The 18,425-nt window shown below is 46.0% G+C and overlaps 1 protein-coding gene across 1 annotated transcript; it reads left to right on the top strand.

Annotated features, from left to right (window-relative positions):
- The first annotated feature begins 310 nt into the window (after positions 1-310).
- Positions 311-17,903, top strand: LOC119820415 (zinc finger protein 485-like). Its single transcript, XM_038338709.1, has 6 exons — positions 311-403; positions 6,173-6,326; positions 7,476-7,567; positions 12,307-12,433; positions 13,006-13,137; positions 15,739-17,903. Exons 2-6 carry the CDS (start codon positions 6,275-6,277, stop codon positions 17,070-17,072), a joined length of 1,737 nt encoding a protein of 578 aa, XP_038194637.1. The 5' UTR covers positions 311-403; positions 6,173-6,274; the 3' UTR covers positions 17,073-17,903.
- Positions 17,904-18,425: the final 522 nt, after the last annotated feature.

The following is an 18,425-nucleotide window of genomic DNA, read 5'->3' as shown; positions in this document are numbered from 1 at the left end:
CCTGGATGTCTCGAGACCCCAGGAGGAGTAGAGAGAAGACAAGAAACAAGGAAACTAGGATTGGCTCAGAGGAGGGGATTCTGGTGGGCTCTTCAAGACACACAGCCAGGCATTGTGAAGAGGGATTTAGGAGCCCTAGAGGCGTATTATTCTAATGGGCCAGGAGGAAATGGGCGGAGGCTTCCCAGACTTTAAACTGGGCTGTTGGGAACCAGAAGAACCAGTTAGTCTCTTGATTTGAGGGGTCTCAGAAGGATGAGTTTAGAGAGAGAACCTTAGGGAAGTTAGGCTATGGATGGAATGGTGGGGGCTTCAGGAGGTATTTGGGGCTCCACACAGGACACGCGTGAAGATTCCTGGATGAGAAGGGTGCTTAGAAAAACGTTGTGAGCATCCACAGCAAGTAAGTGCACTTTAGTGCTCAGCTGGGGGCGAGGGCAGGAAGCATCCACCACTCGATGGGGGTGCAGACCATGGGAGGTCAGCCTTAGAGTCAACCAGAGAGAGGTCTTCTGTCAGGAGGGTGACTGGGAGATTTGGAATGTTCTTCCATAGATGGCATGTGTGCATGTCCACACCCAAGTACGCTTGGAGGGGGTCTCAGCGTTTCTGGACAGATGCCAGACTGATGGGCAGATTCCTCAGTTTCCTTGGCATCTAACTTCAGATGGATTTGTGTCTGTGCGCTAGGGTGTCCTCAGTTTTTCTGACACCTAAAATGCGGTTGGATTTTTCCCAAGTTTGATGCTGTATCAACATGTTTGTGTGAGAAACTACCACGGATCTCAGTGTCTTTTAAAAAACCTGCGAAGTGGAGGGTATGTTTGCTAATTCCATCATTACTGTTGTTGTTGCTGCTATTATTGTTGGTGGTGGCTGGATTTCGCATTTCACACCTGTATATAGTGCCTCTGTTTACTCTTGTTCCCTACTTTCTTACAGCTCTCCCACCACCCACTCCCCCCCACCCCGCGCCCCAGAAACAGCTGCCTTTCCCACATTTATGTCTTTCTGTTTTGTGACCTACTGATTTTAACCAGGGCCTGGCTGTGTGGCTGCAGGTTTGGCAGAATCTACTACCCAGGGTAGAATAGGAACCCACAAACCTCTCTCTGATCTCTCTGATCCATGATGGCTGCTGGGAGCCCCGGTCTTGTGTGGTGGCTACAAATTCTTGAAAGTACAACATTGTAAAAATAACAAAGTATGTCTTTGTGAGTAGTAAAGTTCCTGCCAGTCTGTAGAGGGGATGGTCATATGCTAGGGGACCACTGTATGTCTGGCAAACCTGCCAAGATTCGGCTTCTGCATCTAGCCTGGGGACTGAGCCGTGATGCTTCTTCTAGACAGAAGCACAACACTCGGTGATTCACAGATCTTCTTCAACAGTAATTTGCTTCTTTATTGAGGTTGCACTCACAGGGAAGAAGCGCTGGGGAAAAAAACACCGTCATGTGTGGCCCAGTTGAAGACCTCAACGATAGGGACATGGTGAGAGGAAGCTGAGACCAGAGTGAAGAAAGACCCTACCACGCCCCAAACACCGAGGCTTGAATAGCAAGCACTAAATGCGCAAAAAGCATATACTCCATCTTGGGCAGTTTAATTACTTGACGTTCATGAAATATTAGATCTTGATGTTTTGAAAAACATTTATTTTTACTTTTTAAGTATGTGTGTATGTGTCTGAGGGGGAGCTCTGACTGCACGCGTGAGCGCAAGTGCTCATGGATGTCAGATTCCCCCCAGTAGCTAGAGTTACTGGCAGTTGCAAGCCACCCGTTGTGCATGCTGGGAACCAAACTCGGGACCGCTGCAAGAGCAATAGGTGCTTTTAACCACGAAGCCATCTTTCCCATCTTTGAATGCCCATTTTTAAAAATTTAAATATTTATTTACGTGTTTGATGGTATGCATGTGCGCGCGTGTATGTGTGTGTGTGTGTGTGTGTGTGTGTGTGTGTGTGTGTTCATGTTGGTGCACATTCTGTGGCAGTCAGATGTTTTCCTCACCTTCCGTTTTGTTTCTGAGACAGTCTCTCTAGCTCACCACTGAGCTGTGTATCCTAGGCTAGCTGGCCTGTGAGCTTCTTGGGATTTGTTTGACGGTGTCTTTCATCTCACTGTCGGAATGCTGGGAAAATAGACTAGAACCTTCTCCGTGCCAGCCCTTGTTTTTTTTTTTTTTTTCTGCCTTCTGGGAATCCGAACTCAGGTTATCAGGCTTGCGTGGAAAGCGCTTTGACACACTTCACTACCCCCCGACCCACTTTGCTATCTCCCTGACCCTCTGAATCTACTTTTGTTTTTGTTTTTGTTTGTTTGTTCGTTTGTTTTGTCTTTGAGTGAAACTATAAAAATGTCGAACAACCAGCCTAGTGTTTCAAATTACCAGTTAAATTTTATTTCAAATAATTTTAAAAATAATTTTCAGATATTATATGGGGATACATATATATTAAAGCTAGTTATTAAATGCATCAAAAAATAATTCTTTGGGGCTAGGACGTGACACAGTCAAAAAAGTTCCTGCCGGGCAAGTATGAGGAACCAGGATTCTACCCACATAAAACACCAGGTATGTAATCTCTGCACTGGAAAAGAGGGACGAGGAGGGACCAAGGGACTCCTCGGCCAGCAAGTCTAGCTCAATAAGTGGATTCTAGACTGTAGTAAGGGACCCTTGTTCAAAAAACAAAATGGATGGCTCCTGAGGCTTCTACATGAACATGCATGCACATGCACCCCCCACATGAACACACACACACACACACACACACACACACACTATTCTTTTGCATAGGCATGCCATAAGTAGTATTAGAGAGTGTTTCTATAATTGAAAATTATTCTTTGCTTATCTGAAAGTTAATTTAACTGTATTCCAAGTATTTTTATTTATTGAATCTGCCAACCTGGTCCCTTAAGGTCTCACAGCTAAAGAATGGTCAACTGGGAGTCACCGTCCCTTCGTCCCCAGAAACAACTGACTCCTGCATTGTGCCCCCAGGCTTATAGTAGCACCTGGGGAGACCGGGAGCTAGCAGCAAGCCCTTTAATTGACCATCCTTACTACAGAGCTGACTTCTCCGGGTGCCTTCTGTTGAGGGCTACAGGGAACCAGCCATCTCCACAGGAAATCTGTAAAGGAATTGTCTAACACCCCTATTTCAGAGTCTGTGGAACCTAGGCAGAAGAGTCATTTGCTCAAGGTCCAGGGAGGAGTACAAATATTTTTTCTTTACTATTGTCACATACAGAGAGAGCTGGGATGTAATTCAGTTGGGAGAGTGCATGCGCCGCCGCATCCAGCATCCAGGAAGCCTTGGGTTTCATCCCTAGTACTGAGTCAACTGGACATGGTGGAGTATGCCTGTGTTCCCACCTCAAGGGAGGTGAAGGCAAGAGACTCAGAAATCCACGGTCCTCCTTGGCTGTTAACCTAGTTCAAAGCCAAGCCCGGATACATGAGATTCTGTCTTAATGAAAAAGAAAAGTCAATGTGTGTGGGTGGGTAGGGAAGGGAGCGATTAGAGAGTTACTGGGAAAATAGCCAAGCAGGTAAATCATTTGCTTGGTAAACATAAGGATTAGGATTCAGAGCCTCTGAATCCACACAAAAGTCAGGTGAGGATAGGGTGGCTTACCTGTAATCCCACTGCAGGGGAAGAGGAGACAGAACCCCCAGAGAAAGCTGGTCAGCCTGACTAACAAAAACAGGGTGGGTTTACTTTAAGTCCCTGACTCAATTTATAAAGAGGAGAGGACTCAAGGATGATGCCTGACATCTTTTGGAAACTTGGGGTTCCACATTCACACAGATACAATGTGCACACACACTCCCTCCACATCACCATTGCCCACTACACAGGAGAGCATACATGGGCTCACACCACACACACACACACACACACACACACACACACACACACCGTGCAAAAAGACATTCCTAAGCAGGGCTACCCCATAAAGAAATGAGCATTTAACTCATAAGTTTAGGGTCTAAAAGCATATATATACATACGTACACACATGTATACATACATATATACACACGTATGTGTGGCCAGGCACTCAGCATGGTTACTCAGCTTAGCTACATTGCCTCCTGGTGGGAATGCATGTGTACTCAGTCTCTCTCCCTCTCCTTGCATGAATTAGCAAGATGGCTGAGAGCATAAAGGTGCTGAGGACCTGAGTTCAATCTCTGAGCCCCACTGGGTGAAAGAAGTAAACCAACTCCTCTGACCCTATACTCAGACTCAGACACACATGCACACGCACACGCACGCGCACACACACACACACACACACACACACACACACGTACTTCCTACATAAAATAAGTCAGAAAAAAAATAGAAATGATTGCATGATGAGGCTCCTCCAAAACCCAATCATGCCCTGTGAAGGCCCCATCTCTACATACTGTGGTCAGATTAAGTTTCTACTCTCCTGATACCATTAACCCAACGTGTTGGGCTTAAAGTCCCTGCGTGAGTCAGAGGAGGGCTGGAGACTGAGCTGGGCTTTGGATCTGGGCGTTTAAATTCATCACTTTAGAACAGGATTAAAACAACATGGGGATCTGGATGCTTCCTAAGTGCCGTCCTTACCGAGTTCTGGCTGTATTCCAGGCACTAGAAGTCAATGTGATTTACAGTTTTGAGTTTCCCTCATCGCTTTTACATCCATAGTGATCAATCTCAGAAGCAATCCAAGAGAGAATCCCTAAGGAGTCATGGTATTTCTTTGAGAACGCGATGTGCTGAGGTAAATTATGGGTGTATTCAAGGCTGAGACAAAGGGAGAAGATTTATTAGCAGAAAATGGAGTGATGGGGGCTGAGAGATGGCTCTGCAGTTAAGAGGACTTTCTTCACTCGCGGAGGACTTTTCTCTGTATCCACAGATAGGAGCATCACAAATGCTTAAAACTCCAGCTCCAGGGGATCCAGCACATAATGCACACTGCGTGCACATGGATACACACACACATACACACACACACATACGCACACACACACACACACACACACCGATAGATAAAAAGAAAAGGGAGAGATTGATGAATGCTGCTTGGATACAAAGCTCGTTGGTTTGGAGACCTGAAGGATCAACTGGCAATAGCTCATTGGTGGAGAAGCTGTTGTGGAAGAGTGTCCTGTCAGAGTATGTCAGTATGCTGAAGGTGGAATCCATTACACACATGTGTGTATGTGTGAAAGGTGTGTCAAGCCTGGGCATGTGTGTAGGTCAAGAAGGAATTTCTCATGAGACTTCAGAAAATTATCTATAAAGTTCTAGTCTCAGTCAGCAGCCATAAATTCTTGCTTTTAATTTTTTTTAAAATTTCTTTACTTTTTGTGTCTACGTACATGTTCTTGCACGGGCATATGTGTGTCACATGCATGCAGTGCCTGTGGAGACTAGAAGAGAGCATCGGATCTCTGGAGCTGGAGTTACAGGCAGTTGTGGACCCTGAATTCAGGTCCTCTGAATGGGTAGTAAATACTTTTAACTGCAAAGCCATCTCTCCAGCCCTGAGCTCTCTCCTTTTTATAACTTTCTGGCTCTCATGTTGGCTAGGTGAGATGAGAAATTTCATGTTGGTATAAGCAGGTTTTATGCCTGTAGGTTAGGCAGGTCTTGAACTTGGGATCCTCTCACTTCAGCCTCCCAAACAGCAAAGAATACAGACATGAGCTTTCTCTGTCTCATTTTCTTTTTCCACATTTATTTGTTGCTCTCTCTCTCTCTCTCTCTCTCTCTCTCTCTCTCTCTCTCTCTCTCTCTCTCTGTGTGTGTGTGTGTGTGTGTGCAAACCTATGTCCTCAAGCCTGGCGGCAGGAGTTTTCACCTGCTGAGCCATCTCACCCATTCCTTCCCACCTTCTCTTAAAAAGGACCCTAATAGAGCCATCAAGATGGCTTGGTGGGTAGAACATTTGCTGCCTAGCCTGGTGACCCCAGGACCCTCCCATGGTGGAAAGAGAACACCAACCCCACGTGAGGGCCATGGCACCCTTCCAAAACAAACAAACAAACAAAAAAGGTTAACAAATACTTTAAAAAGAGGTAGGACCCACAACCCCGGCTCTCCCCTTCCTGAGCACGGCAGACATCTCACTAACCTTCTAGGACAGAGGCTTTAATGATATTGCTTTCCTATTAGGGACATGGAGCCTGAAGACCTTCCACCCCCTGCCTGAGGCCACCAAGATCCCCTTACCTAGTAGTCCTACCTGTATTTCATGCAGTACTTCCTTCTCTCGCCATGAAGAGGAAGAAGAACGCAGAGGTGAACACTAAAACCCCAGTTACTAAAGGTAAGAGACGAATGGTTCCAGAAAATGTAGGTGTGTGTAGGGTGGACCTCCTAGGCCTGACTGATGGCAAGAATTTAGACATGAGACCCTTCCTCACCCCCACATATCTGCGCTCAGAGTTCTCTCGGGGTTTTATATCGGTTGTCTGTCTAGTGCTATGGTAAAACACCATGACCAAAGCAACTTAGAGACTTAGGTGAATGGCTATTCCCTGTCTAATTCTTCAACGGATCTCGGTGTTGTCAGAACACTTTCAGGGTCAGTGTCGGGATCAAGAGGTACAAGCTTCCTTACAGTTTTTAATTACAGTTTTGGTCAGAGGATGACTTTCTGAATTACTGCAGTCCCTTTACCATGTGGGTCCCAGGGATCAAACTCAGGTCCTCGGCCTTAGAAGCAGATACCTTTCACCCGCTAAGACATCCTGCTGACCTGGCACAACGATGTCTAATGTGCAGAGAGCTTCCCAGTTAAAAGTAGTATTACTTCTCCTTACCCAGCAACCTGGCTCTTTGCCTAGAGGGAGTACTTTCCGGTTTCTTGTGGTAGCCAGAAAGTGCTGCTTTCATAACCGACTATTTGTGTATCCATTACAGGTGTGAAATTTCCATTCGTGTATCCATGACATGTGTGAACTATCCTTTCGTGTGTCCATGACATGTGTGAACTATCCATTTGTGCATCCCTGACATGTGTGAATTATTCTTTTGTGTATCCATGACATGTGTGAACTATCCATTTGTGTATCCATTACATGTGTATCCGCATGTGTGGAAAAGTATGCATAGATGCTTTTAGTATCTATAGTATCTATAGTATCTATGCATAGTTTTTCACACGTGTGGTAGCTTACTCTGGGTACCGCACAGAGCTTTGGTTCACTTTTGCTAGAATTGCTCTGAACACTCAAATACCTGCCTGGAATGTAGGACAGTGCACAGTACACATCAGCATTAGTCAATGTTTGCCCATTAAGGGTTTATTGTAAATGGGTTTGCATCCCCATTAAGGGTTTATTGTGAATGGGTTTGCATCCCCATTAAGGGTTTATTGTGAATGAGTTTGTATCCTTATTAAAGGTTTATTGTGAATGGGTTTCCCTATTCTTAGAAACCGGAACAGCCTCAAACCTCCTTCCTCCTCCACCAGCCACACCTTCACCGAATCCTGATCAGACACCAAGCCAGCTCTCTGAAAAGAAGCGAAGAGTTCCAACCACATTGCTGCCAACCTGGTACAAGGTAAGCTGTGGGTTCTTCCCTTTGATCAGAAGCTAGCTTGGTCTACAGAAGGCAAGGACATCCCCACCTTTCAGCCCAGCTTGGGGGTATGCCCTAGTTGTACATTCCAACCAGGACCACCTCAGGGGAAGGCATTTTTCTAAGAGATGATCCCCTCTTTCCTAATTTCTGCTTCTGATAGGACAACACCAACATCCTAATTTCCTTCCTTCTCTTTCTTTAAGATTTATTTTATTTTTAACTAGGTGTATGTGTGTATATATGTGCATATGAATGCAGAGTCCTGGAAACCAGAAGAGGGCATCAGACCTCCTAGAGCTTGAGATGCAGGCGGTTGTGAGCTGCCAGCCTTGAGTGTTGGGAACTGAACTCTGGTCCTCCGCAAGAGCAGCTGAGCACTCTCACCACCAAGTTATCTTTCATGTTCTCTGTAGCAGGTATTGCCACCTGGCAATACAGTACATTTTAACTTGTTCATCGCCTGTCTCTTCTTCCCCATCTATGAGGGCAGGGACCTCTTCCCTTGTCTTCTGATGAGTGACTGACACATCCCCTCTGCCCAGAAACAGATGTGATGAGTGGCGGAGATGGAGAGGTCTTGAAGGGGTGTGGGGTGTCCATTTTCAAGGGCAACGCTAATGCAGCTTGCCCTTTGGGGGTAAAAAGTTTATTAATTTGTAGATAGACAGATAGAAGCATGGTAGGGCCTCTGAGAAGAGTTCAGACACAAAAATAAGGGAGGGGAGGTCCCTTCTTACAGGTCTGGGGTGGGGAGAGAAAGTTTCACAGCATGAGCCCGCATCCAGGTAGCAGGGGTAGAGGAAGGAATTCTTCAGAAGGAATGTGGGGCTTCTAGAATGTCGGGAAGAGGGGGCATGTCTTATTGATTCGTACCCATTATACACTCTGATGTCGCTTAGTCTGGCAGCCTGAGGTCCTGCAAACTAGCTTGTTGAAGTAAGAACGATGCCTGCCCTTCTGGAATCTGGGTACCTGGGAAGTTGGCAGACAGACTCTCCCTCAAGAGGGGGCTCACCCTTTTCTTTACAGAGGAAAGAGGCCTCTGCGAGCTGACCTGGCCTGAGCAGCAGTCTGGTCTGGACTTTTAACACACTTTCTGCATCTGGGCTGAAAGGGTGATGAACAATGGGTGTGCGCATGGGTGAAGGAAGGAACTCATGAATGGTTCTTCCGAGGCAGCCAGCCTTGGTGCAGTCGCCCTGGAATCCACATCTCCTTATGTGGGCGCTTCTGATTTCCCTTTGGGGATGCCTTGTCTTCCCACCATTTCTGATAAAGCTGATATTTTTCTTTAAATTCTTTTATGTTAATGACTTTTGTTACGCTATCCAACCTTTCACTTTATTATTATTTTCTTTGACAGTTCCACACACACATACTCTATCATGACTGTATCCATACACACACCCATTGTCCTCTCTCGCTCCTCCCATCCCTACCGTGTCCCAACTAGCACCCCCCCTCCTGTTTTCATACCTTTTTTTTTTTGCCCATGAATGTAATTAGGGTTGGTTGCATTAGCATGGGTGTGGGGTTATCTCCTGGAGCATGGGAAAGTTAACAGTGGTTACACCATTGAAGAAAATGACATTCCCCTTCCCTGGCAAACATTAAGCACGGATAGTTCCTAAGGTGGGGTCTCGCGATCCCCTCCCCCTGTACTTATGGGATGTTGATGGGCCTACTCTTGTGCAGGTCTCCACAGCTGCTGTGTGTTCATGAGTGCAACGGCCATGTCCTATCCAGAAGACAGCATTGCACAGCCTTCCTCTTCATCCTCCAGCTCTTACATTCTTTCCACCTCCCTCTTCTTCAGTGTTCCCTGGGCCTCGGAAGGGGCGATGTAGGGAGAGGCTGATCTGAACCTCACCCCACTTCCAGGCTTATTCGGGGGATAGCAATTGATTCAAGGCTGGGCGTTGTGACTCAGTCCTGACCAGTGAGAACTGGTCTAGAGACTTGCTTTGACTTCAGGGTTGTTCATACTGCTGGGACAGAATCCTGGAGGGGCACTGTGGCAAATGAGAGTTCCAGAGGAGAGATGGGGAGAGATGGGCAGCCATCAGCAAGTCTGAAGTACCTGGAGGCTCACATGGGCTTCTGCTCAGCAACTGGAGGACTGGACCGTCTTTCCTATTAGCAACAACAGCACACACGTGCACACATACACAATGCACATACAGAGATACACACACATGTACACACATACATATATACATACATACATTTATACACCCACAAATATATACACATACATTCACACACCCACATATATATACACACCCATATATACACCATACATATACACATATACATTCTACACATACACATTCACAGAGACATACCCACTATACACATACATATACACATACACCACATACACAGAGATTACATACATATACACATACATATACACACTATACACATACACATATACCTACATTTACACATATACATACACTTACACATATACATACACATATACAACATACACATACCCATATACAACTATATACACATATATATACACATACCCAAATACACCTATACTCACATACTACACATACATACACGAATACACATACTATACATATACACAAACATACACTTACACATACACAGACTACATTTATACATATACATACACATACATATTGGACACATACATCAACACATACACATATTCACTATCCACCTATACATACATAACCACTGTGTATATGTACACATATACTACACACGTATACATACCTACATATATATACACCACATGTACATATCCACCATACATTTACACCACACAGACATACTACACAGATACGTATACATACACGTACACCACATACACATACACAGAAATAATACTTTAAGACTCACAAGGAAGTTAAAAGAATTGCACAAAGGTCACCCAGTATCTGGAATTTGCTGACATTTCTCCTATTGCCCTGCCATCTGCATACTTGTTTCCAAAGCCATTGAGCATAGAGTGCATGCATTATCGCACCCCTCTCTAAATACTTCAGTCTGTGTTTCCTAAGAACAGCGATTGTTTTCAGCGCTGGAGATTGACCTGTCCGCCAGTTACTCTTCCCATCTCACAGATGTGGAAACAGAGGCGTGGGAAGTCACTCCTCCACGGGCCCCCAGCTCGTTGATGGTCAGGGGAATTCAAATCCAAGACCATGGCGCTGACTCCACACGCCCCGCCCCTGTAACTGTAGAGTGCTCACTCTAAGGCGATGCTAACCTTCTCTCCTTCCTTCTGTGTTCTTTCCTCTTGAAGCTCTTTCCCTTCGGTACTGACCTTCTGAGTGACCTCGCTCTGCTCCGCTCTGCTCTACCTTCCTCCTCGTCACTGGATCCTCAGCTGTCACCTACTCTTTCAAACATGTGGAGAGGTCTCCTGGGCATGTTCTTCTAGCACCCGCCATGCTACACTGGGATGCCCCCGAGGCCGTGTCCAGGCCCCTTCTCCCTGCTCTGCACTGCGTGCTCTAGAAGGACACACACTTGGCTGTGGCCATGTGAGGTGTTTGAATAGGATGGTGCTGCAGTCCTTACGTGACAGTCTGTGCGTGAGCATCCAGGGCTGGCCGAACCAGGGACCTTTGATCTTGTTCTTCCATAGGGCACTGAGGAGCATTCACCCCGGTTCAGCTCACAGCCTGAACCAACAGAAGTGGGGTGTAGGAAAGGAAGTTCCTTTTCTTTGGTCCTTCTAAAAGCAAATAAGGGGCCAGCGAGATGGCTCAGTGGGCAAGGGGTGGCCACTCTTATCATTGAGCCATCTCTCCAGCCCCTGAGTCTTAAACAGTGTAAAAGCTTTTGCTTATGTCATAGCTTTCCAATATCCCATTAGCCAAGCCTGGGTTCAGAATGGGAAGGCAGTGCCTGGTCACACACTCCTAGCTTCATTTCCATTTGTGCAATAAAATACCGTGGCGGAGCGCAACTGAAGGGGAGGGTGATTTGGCCTGCAGTTCCAGGTCCCAGTTCATTCCTTACTGCGGAGAAGTCAAGGCAGGGACTAGAAGCACCCCATCCACAATCAAGAGCCGAGAAAGGAACGCACCCACGCTGCCTGCTTGCTTAGCACCCAGCTAGATTTCTCTACTCTTACACTGTCCAGAGCTGAGACTATGAAATGGTGCAGCCACATTCAGGGTGGGTCTTTCCATTATGATGAACTCAATTAAGACAACCCTTCCCCCAAGAGACCTACTTGATCTAGACAATTCCTGACTGAGACTCTCTCTGTCCGGGTGATTCTGTGTTGTGTCATGTTAATAATTGAAGCAAATGAGTACGCTGAGGACCAAAGAACAGGTCAGCAGTTAAGACCGTTTGCTGCTCTTGCGGAGGACCTGAACTTGGTTCCCAGCACCTACATTGGGCAGCTCACAGTGACCTGTGACTCCAGTTCGGGAGGATCTGGCATCCTCTTCTGGCCTTCACAGGCACCTGCACACATGTGACATAAACCACATACACACATATACACATTAAATACACACACATACACACACACACACACACAAATACACATACAAATAGTATGGACCTAGCGCGAAGTGAGAAGGTACCAGGGCCATCTTCGCAGTCTGCAACGGTGTAGAATTTTGAATACAGCTCAAACGCCCACCTCTTTGCATCTCCTCTCCTGGGCCAAGGGGAAGACGAGGCCTCGTATGAGCGGTAGTGGGACTTTGGTGTTATAGGAACCAGTGATCTTCAAAGATGTAGCTGTGTACTTCAGCCAGAAAGAGTGGCAGCTACTGGAGCCTGCTCAGAAGGACCTGTACAAGGATGTGATGCTGGAGAACTACGGGAACCTGATCTCTGTGGGTAAGGATGATCGGCAGTTCCTTCTGGGTTCACAAGGGTCTGTGGGTCTCAATTCTGAGAGGCTGTGGTTCCTAGGAATGAACTCTGCCATAGGACTAAATTCAGACCCTGCAAATTGGGTGCTGTTGGCACCATCCGGAGACTGGTGCTTTTCAACAGTCCTCCACTTCAGAAGTTTAGTTTTTAACTCATATGCGGGGGAGGGGTGGAGTATATTGAGAATGAATGCCTACGCCTCCCACTCCCGCCTCCCACTCCCGACTCCTCACCGGCACTGACCACTCTGGTTTAAGTCAGAGGAGCACAGTTAAGCCAATCCTAGTGGCCAGTGGGACCAAGAATGGGTTGATTGGCTGATATGGTAGTGGGCTCCTGGATTAGCAGAAATCTGAGCTGCTGTGATGGGGGTGGGGCAGGACAGGGCTAAGGAGGCAAATGTCTCCCTGTTCCAGTTGGCTGTTCTTTGTGAAAATCTCTTAGCACTCTCCTTTTTATTTAGAAATCCCTTTGTTTAGAAAGGGATTCTTGGGAGACATGCAGCAGTTTTTTTTTTTTCTTTTTCTGTGGAACAGAATATTATATTTTCAAGCCAAGGCTGATCACCAGATTAGAACAGGGCATTGACCTTTTCGCCAAGGAGAATGATGTTCTTGGAGAACGCCAGCAAAGTGAGGCAGGAGCCAGCCGGAGTGACACCTCCGCAGGTGAGTGCCAGGGCCATTCTCACGCCTGTTGATCACCCCTGTCCTCTGTCATGCTGGGGACTTGACGGGTGACTACAGAACTTGGTTCCTTTGAGGCAAGCTGTGTCTTTCTCTGAGCCCCAGCGGTGCTGGCATTCTCCAGTTTGGTACCATACTTCCTTCCCTTTGCCCTCGGGTTTACAGGTGACAGCCTGACTCTAGACTTTCATGCTGGGTCTCTTTCCCTCGAATGATGATTCTGCACTGTTTCTCAGTTATTGCTCCCACCAAAACATTTTACTTTTTATCTTTGTGTAAATATGTATGAGAGTGTATGTGTGTGAATGTGTGAGAGTGTGAGTGGGTGTGTGTACATCTGTACAAGAGTGTGTGAGAGAGTGTATTGTATGAAAGTGTGTGTGAGAGTGTGTGAATGTATGTGAGTGATTGAGTGTGACAGAGTGCATGTGTGTGTGATTGAGTGTGTGAATGTGTGAGTATATGTGAGTGTGAGAGTGTATTTGAATGTGTATGACAGTGTGTATGAGAGTATGTGAGAGTGTGAGTATGTGTAAGTGTGTAATTGAGTGTATGAGAGTGCATGTGTGTGAATGTGTGAGTATATGTGAGTTTGTGAGAGAGTGTATATGAGTGTGATTGAGTATGTATGAGTATTGTGAAAGAGAGAGAGTATGTGTATATGTGTGTGTTTGTGTGTTGTGTCCTCATAAGGGTGTGGGTACACGTGTAGGCCAGAGCAAGAGATCAGGTGCCTCCCTCTCTCTCTCTCCATTTTATTTTCTCAAGGCAGGGTCCTTCACTGAACCAGAAGCCCGCCTTTCTGGATGGGCTGGCCAGCTAGTGAGTTCTCAGAATCCTCCTGTCTCTGGCCTAGGAGGTGCAAAGAGTGGGGAGCTAGTTTCATGGCCTGCACTCACCCACACCTAAATATGTGTCCACACGCACAGGAAGATTGGAATATAGGCTCTCCATATGAGAGAAAATATGCAGTTTTTGTCTTCCTGTCTGCCTTATTTTTCTTAACACAGTAGTTTCCAGTCTTTCTTACATTCACTATCGAATCTGCCTTATGTGTCATGTATAAGAACAATTGTGACTTTCAGCTACCCTAGTACCTCTCCATTAAAATAACTAAACTGCGAAGTGGGAATGCTGTGGGGCATCATCTTGGGCCTTGTGGCTGCCAGGACAAAGAGAGTCCTGGTGACATACACAGAACATAAGCTTACCTTCGTAGTTCTGGTGTAGGAAGTCCAGGTTTGGGATACAAGCTCCAAGGAACCCTAGGGAGAGCCTTCCTTTGAGTCATAGGCTCTTCTTCATGTGCTTACATGGCATAAAGAAATCTAGAAAGATCTCTGGCCTTTTTTTAAAAAAATAAAGATCCCATTTATGGGGGGTTCATCCTCATAACACAAATGACCTTTCAGGGGCCCACCTGCAAGTGCCATCATATTAGGGATTAAGCAGGAAGGATGCCAGCATTAAGTCAATTATACAGCTAGAACATCAAGAGCTCCTGTAGACTGCTGACTGCTGGGGGCGTCTGGGAAAAATAACTATCAGACAATACCTACCAAAATAGTACATATCTATCATGGCTACCCCAACAACTATAGTCCCAGCTACAGACATGCTAGAAATGTGCAATTCTATCCAGAGTGCCTCAGACTGAGGTTTACCTAGATCCCAATAAGAGAGAAAATAGTGAACTATATAGTCAGAATATTCGCATCAAGAGATATTATAAATAATGCAAGTGAGAGAGAACCATGATACAAAATAATGAAATAATGTGGGTGAATCTCACACACATAGCATTAAGTGCAAAAGGTCAAGTACTAAAGAGAGCCTATTGTAGCTGCTCTTAAGTTATCTAAGAGAAGACAAAACTATAATGTTAGAAGCCAGGGTTGGGGCACTGAGATGGCTCAGCAGGCCAGCACTTGCCACCATACTTGACAACCTGTGTTGGTTGGATCCTAGAACCCATGGGAAAGGAAAGAACCAATTACCACAAGGTGGCCTCCGACTTCCACGTGCAAACTGTGGCACACCCCGTCCCTCCCCCATTACTTAAGTTCCAAGAATGTGAAGACAATGTCTAGAAGGAAAATGAGAAAGGGTTGGAGTAGAAATGATTGCTTACCTGCTTCTGAGAGTAACCTTGGTGCTATAGACATGATTCACTTTGTGAATGCTAAACAAATATTTTATATTTTATACGTTTGTGCATATATTATATTCTAATTATTAGTAAATATTTTTCATTAAAACAAAGCCAGACATGAAACACCTGTTTGTGCCTAAATCTCCTTTATGGAGCTAGAGAGATGGTTCAATGATAAGAGTGTTTACTGTTCTTGCAAGGACCAGGATTCAGCTCTGAGCACCCATGTCAGGCAGCTTACAACTGCCTCTAACTCTAGGTCCAGGACATTCGATGCCCTCTTGTGGCTGCACAGGCACCTGCACTCACATGCATATACTCACATACAGGCACACTCACATACAGAGGCATGCTCACATACAGGCGTGATCTCATACAGATGTGTGCACCACACACTTTTTTTGTAATTTAAACCTTTAAATCTCCTTTAGGAAAGAAGACAGGGAATAATTCAAAGACAGAAATCCGGAAGCCAGACAATTCTAAGACAACGTCACGGGAGAAGCAGAAGAAAGCAGATCAAGGGGGTGGTTCAAAGAGTATGAGTGCAGAAAAGCCTTCCAAAAGCGATGTCAGGCCATCTCAGAGAAAGGAGAAGTGTGGCCCAACTTCGACAAGAGAAGCAGGCAAAGCAATTACTCCTGGCACTAAGGAGCATGAATCTGTGACCCCAGGAACATCTTCGAGTCAAGCATCATCAGCTACAGCACCACGGAGCACCCCTCCAGAAAAGTCGACTTCGGGGAAAGACTCTCATGGAAAAACACAGTATGGCAACAACTCCATCAAGCCCAAGCGTAAGCCTGCCCGACAAGGTAAGAACCACTTTAAATGTAAGGAATGTGGGAAAACCTTCAACCAGACCCTCCACCTCGTGGAGCACGAGAGAATTCACACAGGAGAGAAACCCCACAAGTGCGACACCTGCGGGAAATCTTTCAGGCACCTCTCGTACTTCCTTACACACTACCGAATTCACACGGGGGTGAGACCCTACAAGTGTAAGGAGTGTGGCAAAGCCTTCAACAGCAGCTCCACTCTCAACAATCACTGCAGGATCCACTCGGGGGAGAAACCCTTCAAATGTGACGAGTGTGGGAAAACCTTCAAGCAGAGCACGAAGCTCACCCGCCACCAACGGATCCACACCGGGGAGAGACCCTACAAGTGCGGAGAGTGTGACAAGTGTTTCGGCCGCAGCTCGTCGCTGAGGGAGCACAAGAGGATCCACACCGGAGAGAAGCCATACCGATGCCAGGTGTGTGGGAAATCCTTCAGGGTCAACTCCCATCTTTCGGAGCACCAGCGGCTCCACCTGAAGGTGAAGCCCTACAAGTGTGACAAGTGCGGGCGGCACTTCCGAAACAGCACTTACTTAGCAGAGCACAAGCAGAGCCACGTGCCCGGGGCCCGAGTGGACTGCTCCGAATGCGGGAAAGTCTTCGATTGCAAAGTAGCCCTTCTCAAGCACCAGAAAAGACACGAGGCGAACTCCAGGTATCGGTGCAAGGGATGTGGGAAAACATTTAGGTGCAAATCAAGCATCCAGAGGCATGAGAGGCTGCACGCTGGGGAGAAGCCTTTCGTGTGCACTAAGTGTGACAAAGGTTTCACTGACAAAACTACATTGAACAATCACTTGAAGATCCACTCTGGAGACAGGCCAGATCCGTGTGCCCAGTGTGGGAGAACCTTTAAGAAACTGGCCACCCTGCTGCTCCACCAGAAAAAGCATGTGAAAAAGAAACCTGCCGACAATGTATAAAAGACTTTAGCCAGAACTCACATCTTTGGGTCTTTGGAACTAAGTCAAAATGAGAGAAACGATATAAGTGACCAGTTTCTTCATTTCTTAGTAGCTGTTTACTTTTAAGCCAGTAGTTGTCAACAGAAGACTGGTTTCAACCCTTCCCCTACTTGGAGCATCTGTGCAATATAAAGAGACATTTTTTGTTATTATTATTCCAGCATTAGGTGCCACTATCAACTGGAATCTATGGATAGAGGCAAAGGGTGATATCAAATAGTCTACAATGTGACAAACAGACTCCCTTGCCTTCCAATAACTAGGAATGATTTGGCCCTTCTCAAGCAAAAGCATATGAGCATTTGAATTTGAGAAGTTCAGGTAGAGTTTTCTCTGCCAGCCACTACAGTAACCACTAACTAGGCATGGCTGTTTAAATGTCAAGGAACCAACATGAAATAAACATTTAAAGGCAATCTCTTGCCTGCATCATCAACATTTCAAGGCCTCAGTGGGCAGTTAGTTTCTCTGGTCACTGATATCACAGACAACTAACATTTTCAACATCATGGAAGACTCTATTCAGAACTTGGTGATCAATAGTTATCTCGTGGGATGGCCCTGAGAAACTAGGACACAACTTTGTGACGTTGACTTTGAGCTTTTGATAGCAGAATGTAGCATTTTCTAAGTGTTGTGAATGTGTCGGAGCCTGTGATGTTTGGAGCACTTTCAGATCTCCGATTGGCCAGTGCCCCACCCACAGGACTCCTACCTCTGTGTGTTCAGTGGGTGACTAATAACGTCACTGATAACTGTGAGCATTTCTTGATCACTATCTACCTATCAAGTGTGGTGCTGAACTCTATGTGAATTAGCATATTTAATTCTCGTTAGAGTCCTATGAGATAAGAACTCTTAGTACCTAGTTTTCTGTTGAGAAAACCAAGACTTTTCTTTAAGAGTGTCCTTCTTCTCCTCCTCTCCTCCCCCTCCTCTCAGAGGACTCCTACCTCCATTGTGCCTTGGGCAGAATGATCAGTAGGTTACTAACAGTGTTATTTATACAGCAGAGTGTTTATTGATGTCCTTCTACCTATCAAATATGGTGCTGAGATCTTTACGTGAACTATATCAATTAATCAACCCTACCAGTCATACGAAGTAAGAAGCATTATGTACCTTATTTTGTTTTTTTTATTCCCTTGTGTTTTTTGAGGCAGGGTCTCACTGTATAGCCTAGACTAGCCTCAAACTTGTGACAGTCGTCCTGCCTCGGTCTTTCCAGGGCTGGGACGACAGGTGTGAGCCCCCACACCCTGCTGAGCTGCTTGGTAAGGATGTGTTATTTCCAATTTTGCACTTCTAGCA

This window comes from Arvicola amphibius, chromosome 8 (genome assembly GCF_903992535.2).
Source record: "Arvicola amphibius chromosome 8, mArvAmp1.2, whole genome shotgun sequence".
Taxonomy (NCBI): Eukaryota; Metazoa; Chordata; class Mammalia; order Rodentia; family Cricetidae; genus Arvicola; species Arvicola amphibius.
Note: the sequence above shows the minus strand (reverse complement) of the source record. Positions and strands in the feature narration are given on the sequence as shown.

Excerpts from the sequence above, each read along its gene's own strand:
- LOC119820415 (XM_038338709.1), top strand. The coding sequence starts at position 6,275 with ATGAAGAGGAAGAAGAACGCAGAGGTGAACACTAAAACCCCAGTTACT. Across the intron at positions 7,568-12,306 it reads TGCTGCCAACCTGGTACAAG|GAACCAGTGATCTTCAAAGA; the intron begins GTAAGCTGTGGG and ends TTGGTGTTATAG. Across the intron at positions 12,434-13,005 it reads CGGGAACCTGATCTCTGTGG|AATATTATATTTTCAAGCCA; the intron begins GTAAGGATGATC and ends TCTGTGGAACAG.